Genomic DNA, 18,300 nt, shown 5'->3' on the forward strand with positions numbered 1-18,300 from the left:
CCATGCATCGGGGCTCAGAAACGGCCACGCCGCCGGTGCATGGGGTTGGCAGCGCGCTCAAAATCCCAGCGAGCAAGAACGACAGGCCCGTGGGCACCGGTGTCTGCGGGGTGCTGGCTTTGTGGGGTGGCTTTGGCTGAACAGGTTGGGGCGGGGAGCGGGGAGGGATGGTGCTGAGTGATTTATTTAAAAAATTCAATTTAATTCAATTTATTTAATTTATTTTAAAAATAAACTTAAAAAAAAATGGAGCCGATGGTGCGAGGGTCGTGCTTTGGGTGGGAATTCCCATCGGAGAGCAGCCAGGAGGGGTCCAGCCGCCCCCTGCCCTGCGAGGCGAGGTGGAGGTCCTGGGCCAGCCGGGGGGAGAAGCTGGCGGCTGCCCCCTCCCTGGGTGTCAGGGCAAGCTGCCCAGCCTCACGGCCTGCCCAGGGACCGAAATCCCCCCGAGGTGCGAGCGAGAGGGCAGCCTGGGGACGTGCAGGGCCAGGGGAGGCTGCCAGGCTCCCCGGATGGGGCCAAATTCCCCCTGCAGGTAAAAGAGGAGCAGGAGGGGATGGGGAGGGGCTTTCCCTCTGCATCCTCTGCCACCACAGCATGAAATCCCCCCTCCTGGGACCCCGGGGCAAGTCAGACAGAAAATGGGTTTATTTCCTTGCACTTTGGGGAAACTCGTTCGGACTTAGCAGGCAGGCAATAGTGAGGTATCTTGGGTTTTTATTTCAGTCCTACTCCACAGGAAACGACGTTCACTAGCGTTAGCTTCCTTCGGTTTGTTTTTAATTTGCTCCAGTACCGTGTTAAATAGAAAATACCGACTGAATGAGGACGGAGGGTGAAAAAGTACAAGATGCTAAAAAGGTCGCTCCCCCACAGATGTCCCGAATGTTACGAGTTGTTGAAAATTAGTATAAAATAGGTGACGGTGCTCGCGAAGCCCCGCTCATCCTCCCCGTGCCTACCGAGCCCGCACAGGAGCCCCCTGAGGTCGGTCGCTGTCTTTGCCCCCATTTTACAGATGGGGAAACTGAGTCATGGAGAAGGGTAGTGACTTGCCAGAGGGCAAAAATGGCAGCTTATGCTCTCAGACCACGTTTCCCTCTATTCTGACCCCAAATCACCCCACAAACTGCCCTTTGCTCAATGCACAGCTGTCTGGGGGATGCAGCAGCAGAGACCCCCACCAGGTCCATCACCTCCTGCCCCCAAAACCACCAGTCACCCCGAGAGCCATCCCACCCCGAAGGCTGCTTTGGGGCACCACAGAGAGCCCCAAGCCAGGGACGTGGGGCACAGCCCCTTGTAGGAACATTCTCCCCATGGGTTTTTCTTGCCTACCTGGTGGCCACAGCCACCACGCCAGGAGGGGAAGCGTACCGAGATGCCTTCTCTTTGGTAATTTGCTGCAAAACAGCATGGCTGTGCAGAGCCGGTCCTGGGGCCGGGTCCAGGAGCTCGGCTCGGGACGAGGCTGCTGGAGGGACGGGAGATGCAGAAGGGCAGCTGCAAAGCTCCTCCGCTGGCAGCGCCGCCTGAGGCTGCTGCAGCTGCCATCAGTCACGGGGTGAGCAGAGCCGGAGGGACATCGATGCTTTGGGGGCTCCCGAGGAAGGTGCAGGTGGGGCTGAGGGCAGCACCAAGGTTGTGGGGCTGCATGGGACCCCGGCACGCAGCAGACCCTAATATTTCTTCTGGTGTAAGTAAAACAAGGCTGAGCCTGGGCAGTTTGGACTGCAGAGTCTACGCTCAGCCCAGACAGAAGCAGTGACAAATTGCCCGAGGAGCCTGAAGAATTGCTGGAGGCTTGGCAGTGTGCAGCACTTCGTTTTCCATCGAGTCTAGCTTGGCTTTTCACATCACTGGGTGGTGGATTTCAGTCCTCAGCGGCCGATGGAGGAAAAGGAGGTGGTGTTCCCCTCCAGGTGATGTTCCCTTCCACGTGATGTTCCCATCCAGGAGGACCTGGCTGTCGGGTCCGTGTGTGCACAACCCGTCCCACGTGCCGGGCAGCAGCAGGCACTGCCCTCCCCACTGCCACTGGGGAACAAGAAGTCCTGTGTCCTCGCTGTCCTGCCTTGGAGAGCACCGTGGAGCCGTGTTTGGGTGTTTAAAAACTGAGCTTCGCTAGGATCTCCCCATCACAGCTCACCTCTGAGCATCACCCAGGTGCATCCCTTCCCTGCAGTGTTCCTGGGAATGCCAGAAACCCTCCCAAAGTGGATTTAAACCTGATGATGAGCAAGAGGCTGCCACAAGCCCGGAAACCATAAAACAGGACCAGAGGCAGCAGGCAGCCAGGCCTGTGGTCCTAATTCAAGGAGTTTCCCTTCCCTCCTCAAGAAGAAAGAAAATGCCCTTACAGAAACAAACTGAATGCATCCTGACGGACCTTGGGAGCCTCCTCCCCGATGGGCAGAGGCCCACATGTGGCAGAGGCTGAGCGGGGCCATGCCTTGGGGTGCCACCAGCACTGAGACTCGTGAGGAAAACCAAGAGCCCCAGGGAGAAAATGTCAGGGGGTGGGGGGCTCCAAGGGCCCACCTAGGAGCAGTGCACCAGGTTGTGCGCTTAACACTGGCTCGGAGGAAGGGTTCTGCAGTGCCCTGGGAGGCTGGGGGGCCCTAGAAGAGGTTCGAGTTTTAATCACGTGTAAGGCTTTGATGACTCTGGACCTTCCCGTTGAGAAGGCCACAGGGACCTGGAGCATCGCTGGGTGCTGCCGGCTCTGCCCCGCCACTGTGGGTTATGGGGATGGCAGCGGGTGGCCCACACCAAGGGCTCCAGTAGCCAAACCCAGGTTGTCACTGGCCAAGTGCAGGGTGTGGGGTCAGGGCCCTTGCTCCCGTGGGATGCTCGGGGTCAGCGGGGTGGGCAAAGCCTCCCCTAAACCCCCGCAAGTGGTTGTTCCCCTGTCGCCCCTCGGTTGGTCGCTGTGTTACAAAAACTCTGCCTAAAAACAAAAAATAAACCGTTCGCAAGGTTAAAAAAAAAAAAAAATCTTTAAAATCAACCTTCAGGCTCTTCTGTCTGTGTGGGAAGGCTCTTCTGTCTGTACCCACAGGGACAGCGGGTGGCTTCGGGGCGAGCCCACAGCCCGGGCTCCCCTCCCTGTCCCCCATCCACGTCCCCATGTCCCCTCCGAGGCGAGCAGTGTCCTTAAGGCACCTATCGGGGCCTTTTGGCCTCCAGCGCGCTGGGCCGGTAGAGGTACCTCCAGATGGCGTAGTAATGGATGCCGGCTCCGATGGCCACGAAGAGGTGCCAGATGGCGTGGGCGAAGGGGATGCGGCCGTCGCTTTTGAAGAAGACCATGCCCAGGCAGTAGGAAAGCCCGCCGGCCACCAGCTCCGGGAGGCCGTCCCTGTTGGGCTGCGAAAAATAAAAGCACGGAGGCAGCGCGGTCACAACCCGAAACTTCCCCCTGGCTGCGAGGAGGCCTGCGCTGCCTTCTCCTCATCCTGCAAGGAAGCCCTGGACTTTGCTGCAATGCTCTCAACGTGACGGAGCCCCCATAGGACGTCCCCTGGAGGTGCCCACTGCATGCGTCTGGGCGTGCTGAGCACCCAAATCACACGTCTGGAGACCCCCTCGCCCACCACGGGGCTGCCTCCGGGCCGCACCACGCCAACCCCCTGGGGACAAGCCAGCCCCGCGAGCTCCCCGGCGGCGGCTTACCATGGAGAGGATGACCACGGCGGGGAAGAAGCCCATGATAACGTAGCACACCAGCTCCACCAGCTTGTACCTGCGACCGACGGAGGAGGCAGGGCTGAATTTTATGCTTATCGTACCCAGACGCTGCTACAGGGAAAGGGGTGGCGGTGCCACCACGGCGGGTCCCACGTCCCAGTGGGAGCCCACAGCGGGTGGCCCTGCACAGAACTGGCTCTGGAGCTGAACGGCTTGAAGGCAGGGCTCCAGGCAGGCTTCGGGGGCCGTTTCCTTTCTATTTGGTGCCACCCCGTGGAAGAACCCACTCATGGCACAACGTCCTTGCTCCCACGTCCCTGCCAGCAGGGCTGTGGCCTCCCAAAAATAAGATGTGGGTGGGAAAGGACACGGTTCGAGGGAGCCCTCCACTGCCTGCTGGCCTGGGGGGCTGCCCAGGCCCCCCAAACCTGCCTGTCTGTCTGTGTCCATCCTTCCTGCTCTTCCGTCAGGGCACTAAGGGGGGAAGGAGGAGCAGGGCTGGGCTCCGCGGGGCCACGTGCAGGTACTGACCGCTCATGGAAGAAGAAGACGTAGACGGTGCCGACCGATGCCATGATCCAGATGATCCAGCGCATGTGGGAGGCCCAGGGCCCCAGCTCCCGCAGGTTCAGCCTGCAAGACCCAGGGCCGCGGTGAGCGCGGCGGCGCCCCGAGGCGGGCTGCGGGACGGGGGCGCGGGGAACTGCGGCCCTCGCCCCACGTGTGTCCCGGAACAGCCCTCCTGACCCGTAACGTCAACAGACAGGGGTTGGAATACGGAGACTAGGAAGGAAAGCGGGAAGCCTTTATTGCTGGGATGCTTTTCTCCCCTCTGGCAGAGCCAAGCCAGGGCACTCACCAGGGAGCGTACGAGGCGGCGATGAAGAAGTAGATCACCATCCTGTCGAACATGTGCAAGCAGTGCTCCACGGTCCTGCGGGACAGACGGACGGACAGACAGGTCAGAGCCTGCGGCACCGCGCGTGCCAGGTGCGCTGTAAAACCAGATACTTTAAAAAAAATAATAAAAAATAAACGGTGCACTTGAAAATCAGTGACATAAATAGTAAAATAAATGATATTCATAATAAAATAAATGATATAAAATAAAATAAAACTATATAAATAACAAAATAAACGATGTAAAATAAAATAAATTATATAAATAATAAAATAAATTATATAAACAATAAAATTAATGATATTAAGTTATATAAATCATAAAATAAATGGTATAAAATAAAATAAATGACATAAATCATAAAATAAACGATGCATTGAAATGCTGTTTTCTATTGACATAGCTCAGAAAAGCCTTTGACCAAGGGGCTGCCAGGGCTCTGGAACTGTTGTCCCGCCCCCCCGAGCCACGAGCAGGCAGGGCCGGTACCTGAGGTGCCTCTTCTTCCAGGAGATGGTGTGGAAGATGGTGGAGACGATGAAGAGGCTGGACAAGCCAAAGCCATAGATCCAGGCCGAGATGGTCTCCCACTGGTCGTCGGAGAGGATGTAGAGGATGGAGCTGCCGAGGATGCTGGGCAGGATCCAGAACTGGAAGGGAGAAGCAAGCCGGTTGCTCACAGTCTGCATTTCCACCAAGCAGATACAGTGCAGTCCCTGCTTTTCCTTTTGGGTGTCTTTATTTTAGCTTCTGGATGAAACCACCACCCATAAGGGGCAGGCTGGGTTTCTCCCCATGCGGGGCAGCTCCAAAAGAGATTCTCCAAGTGGAGGAAGGCACAAGGAGAATGTGTGCCTGCTCCACTAGGGCCATCCCACAGCGCCATCACACACCAGCCTCCCACGGCAGCTGGAGGAGGAAGAAGAGCATCCCTGGAGCACCAGGTGCTCATCCCACCCCCGGGACCTTCAGGAGGTGCAGAGCTGAACGCTGGCGTTTTTAGGTGGTCCTTGGGGTGTCCCAGGTGGTCCCTTAGGGCTGAGTGCTGTCCTTCACATGGGGACAGGGACAGGGACAGGGACAGGGACTAACCGCGTGGGTAGCACAGTTGGCTGCGTGCTCGTACTCCGTCGGCTGGTACCTGCGGTTGGAGGGGACGCGGTGATTCATGAACCTGCAGCGAGGAGCGGGGAGAGAAACACAGTCAGGGGACGGCACACGGGGGAAAGGTTTTTGGAAGGCTGTGAGCAAAGTGACCCCATGGCAGCAGTGGGCAGGAGGCAGGAGAAAGCTGCAAGGGTGGATGGATGAGGTGTGGAGCATCCCCCAGGGCAGGGTGTGGGTGACAACCAGCTCCTGTAACACTGGCACCTCTCCCCATCTCCATTTCACAAGTGGAAAAACAAGCAGCGTGCAGCAACCCGATGCGGTTACCCTGCTGGAAACAGCCCGGAGCTGCTGGGCAGAGCACGGCACAGCCCCACAGCGGAGAATAGGGCACATGGGGCTGGGGGGGACCTGCTGTGGGGCTGTGACCACCCAGCGATGCCACCCCACGTCACAGCAGCCTGAGTCCCACCAGGGCATCCCCAGCGATGCTTTGGCTGCTGGGTCCCACCTGCACCCCCCCAAAATCCCCCCCCACGTGACCCAGCACTGATTGCTGCCGGGGGAAGCCCCGCCGTGCTCCCTCAGAAACTTTTATCTTTTTTTTTTTTTCCTGTTCCTCTCAGATTCAGAGAAATCGGATTGCTCTCGGCGCGTGGAGGGACGTATCGATTGCTGCCGTCGGATCAATGGACACACGCAGAGCAATAAAAGCAGTGCCAGCGGGAGGCTCAGGACAGCCGGGTTTGGGGGCTGCCCTGCAGGAGCTGGTCCGGTTGCTTCCTGACCCCATTTGCTCCCAGTTCCAGCACCATCTGCAGCGCATTTCTGCACCCAGCCGGCAGCTCGGGGGGCGACAGGACCTTGCTGCGGGGTCGGGGTGACCCTGGGGTGCTGGGAAGGTGCTGGAGAACCCATCCCTGAGCCACCACCCATGAGCATCTCCTCTGAGCATTTCACTGGCGTCCATGCAAAGAAATCCAGCTTGTGTTAAAAGACTCGGGTAGCGAGGCTTGAGCCAAACGTGGGTTTGGCTGCAGCGTGCCCGGGTGTGCGAGGTGGTGCCCAGCAGGCGGCGGTGACAGCCCGAGAGGGGACCCTGTCCCCAGCCCTGCGCTCACAGCAGGACCCAGGCACAAGGCACGCAGGAGTCTGGCCATGTGTCCCCCCCACCCCAAATACCTCCAGTTAAGATGGACAGACAGGGGCTCAGCTCCCCGTGTGCTGCAAATAGAGGGGACGGCGCTCGCAAGGCACGAACAGGATTAGACCCTGGGCTAAACTGAGGGTGTCTGTGGCTGGGAAGCAGCCGAGCATCCCCGGGGCTGCCACCTCCACCCTGGGGCTGTCACCGCCTTCCTGGGGCTGCCACCTCCGTCCCGGGACTGCTACTTCTGTCCTGGGGCTGTCACCTCTTCCTGGGGCTGTCACCTCCACCCTGGGGCTGCCACCTCCACCCTGGGGCTGCCACCTCCACCCTGGGGCTGCCACCTCCATGCCGGGGGACACCAGGGACCCCTCCCCATCCTGCCACCCCCTGGCTGGAGTCCCCCTGCCCCAGCCACGTCCCCCCTGCAGGAGGCCACTGCTGTCCCCATGTTGCCTGGAGACTGTCCCCGGCTCCCCTTCACTCTCTGCTTCTCTTTCTTTTCCCTTTTAATAAGAAGAAGGAGGGCGGGGGGGGGGGGGGGAGGACAAAGGCCCAGACGTCCCGCGTGACGTCGCAGTTGCTGGGGAAACACGCGCAAGGCCTTTTTCCTTGAATGTATTTTTTTAACAAAGCCCTGTGCCATCTGCCCCTCCATCCCAGACCCACAGTGGTTGCTGTTAGGGGCAGTAACGGGGAGCTGGGGGGGGGGCTGGATCCCACAGCCCCCCCCCAGGACCCTTGGGCAGGGTAGGGGCTGAATTCCCTCCCTCGCACGCACCACACGGGGCACCCCGCTGCCCCCATGGGCAGCCTGCTTTTCCTGGGGGGTGAAATGGCCTCAAAGAGCTTGGGGTTTTGGGGTCTCTGAGGAGATTGCCCCTATTTTCCTGTCCTGCTTCCTAATGAGCATCATCCTGCAAAGGATGGGAAATGGATGCGGGCTCTGCCTCCTACCCAATGCCCCCACCCGCATGGGGATGCAGCGAGGCCGGGTTTGCTCCAGGGTGCAGGAAGCCACAGGCAGGAGGTAGCAGACGGACTGTCACAGTTTCTGTGCATTTCAGCAAGCTCTTTACGGCTGCAAAGTCCAAATGGCACGGAAAAGTTTAAAACCTGCACAGCAGGAGCCTGCCCACTTCCCAGGGACGTGCGTGAGAAGCAGCCCCAGGGGCTCAGCACGGCTCCAAGGCTCCCAGAACTTTTTTCTCCCAGTGCTGGGGGGGACGAGCACGGGTTGTTCATCGCTGCCCCGGGGTTTTTGCCTGCCCTCCTTGTGCCTGCTTTCCCCTGGCCCCTTGCCCGGGGAAAGAGACTGAAAAGGGCCAATGCACCCGGCTCCAGCCGGAGGAACAAAGAGCCCCTTGTCCCAGGCAGCCAGGGCAAAGTGCAGAGCCGGCTTCCCAGGCTTGTCCTTTTCTCCTTCTCTTTCTCCCACTCTGTTTTTCTGTGGGTTTGGGTTGGTTTTGGTTTTTTAAAGACTTCTCTCCAAGAACAAAGTTCTGACCTCAACAAATCACGCAGATCCGCCCGGCTCTTGCTTTGCCAGGCTTGGGGGGGAAGAAGGTAAAAATGGGATTAAATTAAATTATTCCTCGGGACGGCTCGTGTGGGAGCACTGGAGTGCCTGAGCTCTCCCGGGGGCACCTGGGGACCCTGACACACTGAGAGGCAGAGCTGGGGGACACCATGCAGAGAAGATGACCCACAGGGAAGGACCGGAGCTGCTATATGTCCAGCTATACGTGTACCACATCCTGTGCATCCATGCATCCATGGCTGTGACAAGGGCCCCATGAAACAGGTGATGCTGGCCGGGAGCTCACAGGTGATGGGGAGCTCCCCGAGCAGCTCATGGCAAAAGGTTTCACCTGTGGATGGCCTAGAAAAGGGCCAGGTTGGCTCAGGTTTTGGTTTAATGTCCTCAGAGGTGGGAGCTGGTTTGTTGTGCACCTGCACCCTCCTGCCCAAGGAGCTGGGGTGTCTCCAGGCTGAGCGAACCAGGCTTTCTCCTCCTTCTTGTGGCTGTCATGGCTGCTTTTAAAATAGCAGAGGGGCTGCTGAGGGATTGTATCCTGATTGTGGCATCCTGCCAGGAAGGATGGAGGAAGCAATAGGAGATGCTGGTGGTGGGGGTAAGTCCTGCTGTGGTCCTTCTGGTTGTCCCTTGGTAGAGTGAGGCTCAGGAGCACATGTGTTGTGATGCCTGTGGTAACAGTGATGGAAGAGACATGGTCCTGCAGGGCACAGCAGCCCCTGGACCCTCTCAGTTCTTGGTCTGGATTTGCCCTAATGAGCCTGGAGGCAGCATGCCTGGTGCAAAAGCTGGGGCTTGATCCTCAGGGTTGTGCCCGTGCGTGAGCTCCTGTGGCATCCCTGTAAGCTGGGGCTTGGCGTGTGCTCTGCTTCTGCCCTGTAATCTGGTAATGCTCCAGATGTGGTCCCTGTAAGAGGCTTCATCCCTCAAGCTCCTCTGCGGCTCATAATTAGCTCCTGAAGGTGCAGAGCAGGGCCCTGCACGCTGCCGGTGCTTTCCACGGGGAAGTGCAGAGGCTGATGCTGCCCGGCCGTCTGCGGGGCCACCCACACGGGTGCTGTGTGGTGCCCTGGTACCAAGCTGGAGCCTCTGTTCCTGAGCCCGCTTCTTGGTGCCTGCCTGCTCCCACATGAACATATGGTGCTCCTGGTTTGGGAAGCTGAGCTGTGCATGCTGTGAGCTCTCAGGCTGGCTCCCAGGCTGGTGGAGAGGGGTCAGGCAGGACGAGCCTCTCCGTGGGCTCCTCCTTCTGCTTTGACCCCTTTTCCGCTTCCTGGCAGCATGCGAAAAGCTGATGATTTGCACAGGGAGCACTGAGCATCCCAGCTAGAGCAGCACTTGGGTAGACCACCAGCAGATGACCAGGTTCCTGCAGCAACCAGCCCCCGGTGCAAGCCCTGTTTCCCCAAAGCGAGGAGGATTAGGCTGCAGGTCGAATGCTCGCTCACCACCTCTGACTGTCCCATCCCAATTTTTCTCATTCCCAGTGCTCTGACACATGGGAGTGTGCTGGGCTGGCACTAAGCAGTCCTCATGCTGCAGGCTGAGAGATGCTGAGCGAGCCCCCTGCTGCCTTAGAGAAGCCCCCTGATGGCCCCAACCATCCACCTCCCCATCCTCTATATATAGATATTTATTTTTCTCTCTGGCAGGCTTTCTGCTCTCTAGATAGGCAGCCTCTAACTCTTCCAAGGCAATTCACAACCCTGCAACTCCAGCAGAGCCGCTTGTTTATTCGCGACAGATGGGATCGGGGAGTGTTTCCCAAATTACTTCCCGAGCTGGGACTTCTTGTTTCATTTGGTGCTCGTGAGACCTCAGACAACAGCTGATTAGTCACAAAATGATGTCCCAGGTGCTCGGTGAATGTTAGGAGGGCTGCTTCCAGAGCTGAAACCTCTCTATTATTCCCTGTTTGCTTGTTTGGGAAGCTGTTGTGCGTGATCCTCGCCTGCAATACCCCAAGCACAGAGGACAGTGGGACAAATCCTGAGCAAGCTCAGCTTGGCTGAGCCCTGCAGCAGCCAGGAGCGAGCACGGTGGCCCTGTGGTGCAGAGGCATGGGGCAGGCTCCAGCCTTCATCCCTGGCTCTATCTGGAGACCCAGCCTCTACCACGCCATGGGATTAGTGTGCGGGTTGCTGTTCCTCGGGTCTGTAAGGTGTCCCCGTAGCATCCCCAGGGAAATGTGGCCTTGGTCTCACTGGGGACTCCAGCATGCTACTGAGCAGGTATCTGTAAATAATTCAGTAAATGCCTCTGGGGGATCGTGCATTTCAGCAGCCAGGGAGGCAGGTACTGTGGTTTCAGGCAGGATTATTTGCAGCAAAGAGCAGGGCCCTGATGCACTGGTACCAGCCGGCGCTGCTGAGCGCGGAGGGAAGCACTGCCCCATTACTGAGCTCCCTCTGCGTAAATATCAAATCCTCCCCTCACCAGCAGCAAGCCTGGACTCCAAACTTCAGCAGGAGAGCAGCCTTGGACCCAAACTTCCCTAAAGCTCAACTAATTGGTGTCTGAAGCGAGCAGCAGGACTGTGACGCTCGTGGTACTTGGTCTCACCATCAGAAAGTGCTGTGTATCACATCAAGTCCCCCCGACCATGGACTACGACAGCTATATGGAAATAATATGAGCACCATGGAAATAAATGCTGAGGTTTGATTTCACCTGGAAAGCTCCAAGGGGAGGCCTGGCAGAGCCCCACATCCCGTGCACATCGCTCCACCACGCGGGGCAGCGGCTTGTGTTTTCCACGTGCCTCGCCGACTGCTACCTCCTGAAACAGGCCGGGGCGAGCCGTGCCAAGGAATCACACCGGGCTGACACCCAACACCCGCTGAAGGATGGAAAAGCTGTCCTTCCCAGGGGCACGAGGCTCGGGGGCTCAGCTCAGCCGCTGCTGCCCGCCTCTGTGCAGCGATTCCTGCCTGGGCCCCGACCCTCCCAGGGGAGGGGAACGGGGGGCTCGGGGGACGTCCCCACCTCCAGCCAGCCGTGCAGGGGACGCTCAGAGCACTTGTTGCCCTCCAAACATCTGGGTGCAATAAGAGCTGCCCTCTGCACACTGAGAGCTGCCAGTAAGGAATCCTATCGGTGCTGTCTTAAGAGGGTATCCGAGTCAAACTGCCTCCGAAGGGTGGCTAATAGCTGATTTCTGGTGAGATGGGGTGATCCTGTTTTTTGTTAGGTATTTCTAGGGGCCTCCCCATCTCCTGGGGCAACACCTCGGTAGCTGAGGGTGACGTTGGAGGTGCTGCTGGGCGCGGTGCAGACCCCGAGCAGCTCAGAGCTGCCACATGGGTGCTGGAAGCGTTTCCCCTCTCCCCGCTCCATCCCACGCGGGCTGTGGGGGAAGCAGAGCTCTTGGAAAGCATCTCTGTGCGTGTGGGAGCAGGCGAGGGCTGTTTGTGCTTTCTTTGTGAAGGAAAATGGGGATCAAATCCTCCCAGTGCAGTAGCTCTGCCCAGGCTGTCAGTGTTTTCTTTGCACGTCTGGGGACCGAGCACCCCGATGTCCCCTCTCCCTCCTATTCCTGCTGGTTTTCCCGTCCCTTTCTTCTCCTGAGGCGCTGCAGGATGGGGTCAGTGATCACCTCCTTGCTCGGTACACCAGGAAACTCTTCCCAGCTGCCTCCCATCAGACCCAGTGGACTTTTTGGGCAAATACAGAGCTCAGATCTCCATCCCCTCGTGCTGCTGAGGAGGCGGCAGTGTCCTCGCTGCAGGCACCAGGCAGGTGAGGACGAGCCTGGAGCCACCTGCAGGGGCTCCTGCTGCTTCTGGGCTCTGAAGCCACGTGGATTTTCCTTGGCTTGCAGGGCAAGACAAGCAAACGCAAGAAGACTTGGAGCCTTTTACGTGGGCAAATCAAATCCTGAACTGCTGTCAGTTAATTACAATGATTCAGTGCCCTGTGCAGCCTGCAGCTCCCCGCAGAGCCCTTGCCCCGGCTGCTCCAGAGCTGCAGGAGCTGGCCAGATGCAGCAGCTCCCTCCGTAATTGCGTTTCCTTTCAATTATGGCTCTCGCTGGCCCGAGCCTGGGAAGCATTTCGTGTGTCTGTGGGCAGACTGGCTCAGCTACGCTTCCTGCCTGCATGGCTGGCAGGCAGGCACCCGGCCACGACTGAACCCAGGGTGAAAAGCGAGCCAAGCAGCGCCGGCGGTGATGTGCAGGAGGTATCGGTTACTGGCCCGGGGTGACCCGGCCGGGGAGCTTCAGGGATGATGTGACTGGCACCCATCTGTTGCTCTGCGGGGAAACCAGCACTGTTAGCTGGGAGAAAGGAGGAGAAATATGGGGGAATAACCGTCGGGTGGCTGGTAAAACAGGAGGAATCGCAGCTGCGTGCACGCTGTAACTGCGTGCTGGTGCCGTGGCTGAAGTCGCATCACGCAGGGGATGGAGATCCGGGAACACCCCGGTGCCCTCCAGCCCTGAATTTTCTCCCCGTGGTTCTCCAATCACTCCTGCATTGATCCCGCTGCCTTTCATCTCCTCGTTCAAAGCCTGGTGCCTTTGCTGCAGCTCTCACACAACAGGTCTTTCATCGTGACGCCGTATTTTATTTATCCCTGTTGGCAGGTGTATTGATGGCCAAGTTCCTCCTTTCTTGCTCCTCTCTCAAAATTAGATAAAAAGACATTAAAAATGAATCTGTTCCAGGCTTTTCCTTCACAAGGAAAACTTTTGGGTGTATATTTTTTTTTCAAAGGGCTGAGGAGATAAGAGTTTCTCATCCTCTGAAAAGATAAGCAAGATGCTTTGATGCCTTGAAGGGCACATACCTCCTTCATGTCTTGTGCTTCTGCGAGCCTGTGGCTCCTGCTCACACCAGTCCCCACCACAGAACCTGGTCCCCAGTGTGTGTAGGGGAGCTGAGAGTGCATCTCTGGCACAAAGGAAGGAGGATATTTGGGGTATTTCTTGGGATGTGGCACAGCAGAGCATCTGTGCAGTGAGGAGGGTGGGTGCGAGGAGCCTGGAGGGACGGGGATTAGCCACCGGTTATTTTTAAGCACCAGGCTAAGAGGATCTCTGCGGTGATGTAGGAATCTCCAGGCAAATATCACGTGCTGGTGACCACATCAGCAAGTCTCGGGGTGAAAGCCAAGGAATGCCCCATCCCCATCCACACCTGGTCCTGTGCGTGGGCTCCTGCGATGCCCTCTCTAACACCTGATGTCTCTTTTTAGTAAGTTGTCTCCGTAAAGGACCACAGTGAGGTTTGAGGATGCTGATTTGGGAGAAAATCAAGGCTGGCAGATGGCTTGTGCTGGGGGGCAGCTCCTGCTCTGCTTGCCAGCCCCCAAAGCCCAGCCTCCATGGAGCAAACGTGTGGTTTGCCTCCTGCTGTGGGGACACCGAGCTTGGCTCGGCTCTGTCCCCACCAGCCCTGTCCTTTGCGTGCCAGCTGGGGGGAGAAAAAAAAAGCTTGAATTCTGTTTTTCCCAAGGATTTTTGGGTCGGGTGCATTGTGCAGACCTGTTGGCTGCCTCTGCATCTCCCCCAGCTGAAGGTAACCAGGAGGCAGCCACAGCTTCAGACTGGTCCTTGAGCAGGGGCACGCGGTGCTCAGGCAGCTTTTGGAGGTGCAAGCACAGATTTTTTTTTCCCCATGGGATGGCTGGAAAAAGAGGATCTGGTGGCTTGGGGAGGATGGGAGGTCTCCAGCACAGGGAAACATGCCTCAGGGTGCTTCTGTGTGGAGTGACCAGCACCACTCCTCTCCAGATCTCTTTTATCTGCCTCTAACAGCACCACTGGGAGGTTGGTAGGGGTGAAAGCAGAGCTGAGTGCCCCCAGGGGTTTCTCTGAAATGACAAAAATGTCCCCGCTGTGGTCACAGGGGTTGGGGACAAAGCCTGTCCTCGGTGGCAGACGCCTGGAAGCCCCCCCCAGCACCCTCGCCAGGCATCGAGTAGCCTTCGGGTCCCCCCCAAGCAGATAATGCCACGAGGTTTCCTAACAGCCCTAGGGAAGGATCCATCATGGTGCATCCCCTGCCAGCCCCCTGGGAGCCTGAAATCCCTGGGTATGGGCTGGGGGGGGCCAGCTGGGCGCAGTGGGACCCTGGGGTGATGCTGGGACCCCCCATGGGGAGCTGGCACCCAGCAGTGGGGTCTGTCCCTGCTGAGAGCTGGGCTCCCGGTGCCCCAGCAGGGGGAGGACGGATGTGAAGTTAAAGCCAGCGTGGACCAGGGGAAGTCCAGGTCCGATCCTTAAACCCAGCACCACCCCGAGCACCAACTTGGTCAGGATCCCTTTGTCCTGGCTGGTGGATTTGGGGGTTAATACAGCCAAACAGCACCCCAATGACCCGCAAACCCCCAACCCTGCTCAGCCCCTCCAGGGAGCGAGGGATCCCGGGGATGCTCTGAATCCCTTAGGGAGGCAAAAGGGCAGGTATCCTCATCCCGAAAGACACGCTGTGCCCGCAGGTGAAGGGAGCAGCCCGCACCTGCCCCGGGCTTTGAGGCGCTCAGCATCTTTTGAAGGTCCCTTAGGGCTCGGTTTGGGGTTTGGCCGGAGCCCTGCGGAGGGGCAGGGGCTGGGTGCCGTCCCGGGGAGCTGCCAGAGCAGAGCGGAGGGAAGGAAAACACCGCGCCGAGGGCTTTACCTGGCGTAACGCGTCTTCTGGAAGTCCAGGACTCGCGACACGAACATCTCGGCGCTGCCATGGGCGTCCCGGGCCGGCGGAGGGATGCAGCCACGGGCGGCTCAACGCGGAGCGAGGCTCCCGGGGGTCCCCGAGCCCCCCGAGGGCAGCGATGCCCTGGGGACCCACGGCAACTTCATGGGCTCCCGTCGGGGCTGGGGTGTTCGTTGGCGGGGCTGAAACGCCGAGGAGGAGAAGCGGAGGCCAGCCTCGCCCCCCCCCCGTTGCACAAGAGAAGAATACAAGGGGAAAAAAACAAAGGCGACCTAAGGGAGGCAGCCGGCGAGGGAGCCAGCCCTGCTCGCAGCCAGCAAATGGGCAAAGATGAGGAGGAGAAGAAGGGGGGGGACACAAATCCCGTCCCGCTCCGCCTGGCCGCGGCAACCTGCACGCTCTCCCTTATCCACCCAGACAGCTCTAAGCACGGCTAAAAATACCCCCTCCTGCCACCCCCGGCGGATCAAATAGCAGCAGTTTGGGATTGAAAACGTAATTAAAGCACGGCGGGGGGATGGAGGGAGCGGCGAGCAGCCAACTGTGGGTCCCAGGTCCGAGGCATCCCCGCCAGCCCCGGGGCAGGGCCAGCCCACCCCGGCATCCCCGGGGAGTTGCTGGGTTTGGCTTTGCTTTTATTTATTAGATTTGAAGGATTTTGTTCGTTATTTTCCAGGGCCTCAGGCAGGGCTGGGTGGTTTTGTCCCAGCCTGGGGAATTCATGCTTGTCTCCATCCGGAGCCTTCATCCCCTTCCCGTCCTCTCCACCGTCCCACAGCCCCCAGAGGACTGCATGGCCGTGCCGGGGGGAGGTGAGATGCCGGCTTATTTCTGAGGTTGGGATGCTCAGAGCAGGGATGTAAAGGGGTTTTGGGGATTTGTCTGCAGCCGTCATTGTGCCCACCTCGCTCCAGGGACCGCGGGTGCCTTCAGGACAGCACGTAAGGGACGAGAAATGTGACAGGAGGCCAGCAGCACCTGGGGAAGGAGCTCATCTCCCCAGCACAACCTGTCCTTGCTGAGCCTGTAATAATGTTTGTGGGAGGAAGGTGGAAGAGGCACGGACAGCTCCACCTGAAGGGTCAGGCTCATATGGCCACTTCCTTGGGAAATCAATCACACGCCTCTCCCCAGAACTGAAACAATTAAAAATTTCCTAGAGCACACCACTTCCCATCAGTTCCAAATCATGTTTTTAAGATATTTTTTGTGTACAGATGAACCCTAAATCCCTAGAGAGAGAGGCACACGTGTGCCCCTTAACTCAAGGCATGAATAAATCCCCTGCAGCCCCTTCCAAATGCGGCCTCGTCGACACACAGGGGGGATGCTCTGCGTGCCTCCGTGTGGTGCAAAAGGATCTGGGATCCGGTGGATCCAGCCTCCCTGCACAGTTCTCATCATGGATCCAAGCCACCCGGGGGGGCCCAGGCTGGGGACAGCGGGATCTGGGACAGCCAAACCCCGCTGAGGGTGGCAGGTCCAAGGCGTGATGCAGAGTGAGATCGTTCCCAAACCTCTCCCACGCTCTGCCACTGAGCTGGGAAGGTTTGTTTTTTTTTTTTTCAAATTCCTTCCTTCAAGATGACGAGGCTTTGGCAAAGGTTATTTAATGATGCCTGTTCCCTGCTTTACCTTTCTCCGGGCCTGGATGGGGGAGGAAGGGAAAGCAGCAAGGAACCACGTTGAACAAAATAACCCCAGCCCCTGAACCCCCAGCCGGGGGTGCTGACGGAGGGCACCTGAAGCGAACCGTCAGTCCCGAAATAGATCCGTCTCAGAGGGCAAAAGGCAAATTGAATGAAAAATAAGTTACTATTTTTGAAGCCTGGCTCCAGTTGTTATGGCAACGAAAGCCTCGCGAATCCTGCTGGGGAAGGGCTCCAGCACCAGCGCTGCCTCCAGAGCGGGCGGCCGGGAGCTGCTGGGTGCTGGGACCAGTACCGGACCCGTACTGGCCCCGTACTGGCCCCGTAGCAGCCTGGATGCATCCCCTCCCCACCTGGAGGCTTCCTTGAGCATTGTCTGGCCACCATGCCTGCTTGTCCTTCCTCCCCCATCCCTGGCTCTCTCCCCACTTCCTCGCAAAGATCTGATAATTGCTAATGACGGTGCTGCCAGTTTCCTAATGATGGGGTGCTCTGAATGGCATTTTGGTAATGTCACCGAATGGGGGTTCTTGCGTAATCAGAGGAACAGGTCATGGAGCCTCCCCCGAAACATGCAAGGTCCCAAACTGTGCAGGCGTCCCACAGCTGGAGACACCTCTGGGCCGGGTCCCAGCAGGATCCTGGCCATTAATGGTGCGAATAACCGTGATTTTGGGCATCACGGTGGTGGCGCTGGGCTGCCTCGGCAGTGCTCATTGCGACCGTGGCTCCCCACAAGGTTTTCCCCTGCATTCAGCTGCTGGAGCCAGCAAGTAAGAAAGGAGCTGGAGACAAAATCTGTCATCTTACAGCAGGAGAAACCTCCCTGTAGGAGCAGCGGCTTTGTATGGCGGCAGGAGCTGAGGGCCACGGGCAGCAGCTGGGGGCGAGGGTGGCCGATGGCGGGGAGCCCAGGGAGTCCCTTATGCCTTGGGGGACCACCGGCAGCTTGTGTGGGATGGCTCGTGTGTGGCACATGTGTGAGAGGGGGTGCTGGAGCCCGCCCAGTTTTGCCAGACCGAGCACCACAGACGCCAGCACCCTGCACTCGTTTCCCGGATTAGTTCCCTGCAGGAACAAGCCTTTGATTTTGATCCAAGTTTCCAGATTTTCCAAGTTCCCTTGTCCTTGACGGTTGTGTTTTATCTCCTGAGGAGCCTCCCCCCGCACCCCAGGGCCCCTGGCTGTCCCCTCCTGCCAGCCGGGCCCCTCAGGGCAGGGCCCTTCCGATGCCAGCAGCCCCGAACGCAGCCCGCTGTCCCCTGCTGTCACATCCGCTGAGCCTGGAGGCCCTCCGGTGGTACGAGGAGGAACTGCAGAGGCACCGGAGGGGCGGCTCCGTGCAGGGCCGGCTGCTCTCACCGCCCGTACGGCGACAACGAGCGGCCGCTGCCTGGGGACAGCGGGGACAACAAGGACGCCAAGTCTCCTTGCAGTCACCCATCCAGCCGCCGACCCCGCTGGGCCCTGCTTAGCTTTACAAAAACCCCTCCACCCCTCCCATCCCCACAGCGGGGACGCTGCGCTCCTCATGTGTCTCCCATCCAGCTGCCGACCCTAGCGGGCCCTGCTTAGCTTCACAAAGCCTCTTTCCCCATCCTCTCAGTGTGGACTCT

General features: G+C 58.7%; 1 protein-coding gene and 1 long non-coding RNA gene across 2 annotated transcripts; one reads left to right on the plus strand and one right to left on the minus strand.

Annotated features, from left to right (window-relative positions):
- Window positions 1-199: 199 nt before the first annotated feature.
- On the minus strand, window positions 200-16,345 carry MMD2 (monocyte to macrophage differentiation associated 2). Its single transcript, XM_080557410.1, has 7 exons — window positions 15,003-16,345; window positions 5,684-5,765; window positions 5,081-5,241; window positions 4,550-4,624; window positions 4,222-4,323; window positions 3,676-3,745; window positions 200-3,369 (listed from the first exon to the last, which is right to left on the minus strand). Exons 1-7 carry the CDS (start codon window positions 15,047-15,049, stop codon window positions 3,166-3,168), a joined length of 741 nt encoding a protein of 246 aa, XP_080413536.1. The 5' UTR covers window positions 15,050-16,345; the 3' UTR covers window positions 200-3,165.
- LOC308178562 lies at window positions 8,752-13,305 on the plus strand. The gene is made up of 2 exons (XR_013939827.1): window positions 8,752-8,980; window positions 10,035-13,305. It is a non-coding gene; the product is annotated as an uncharacterized lncRNA (long non-coding RNA).
- Window positions 16,346-18,300: the final 1,955 nt, after the last annotated feature.

This window comes from Anser brachyrhynchus (assembly GCF_964034855.1).
Source record: "Anser brachyrhynchus genome assembly, chromosome: 15".
In the NCBI taxonomy this organism is placed as follows: Eukaryota; Metazoa; Chordata; class Aves; order Anseriformes; family Anatidae; genus Anser; species Anser brachyrhynchus.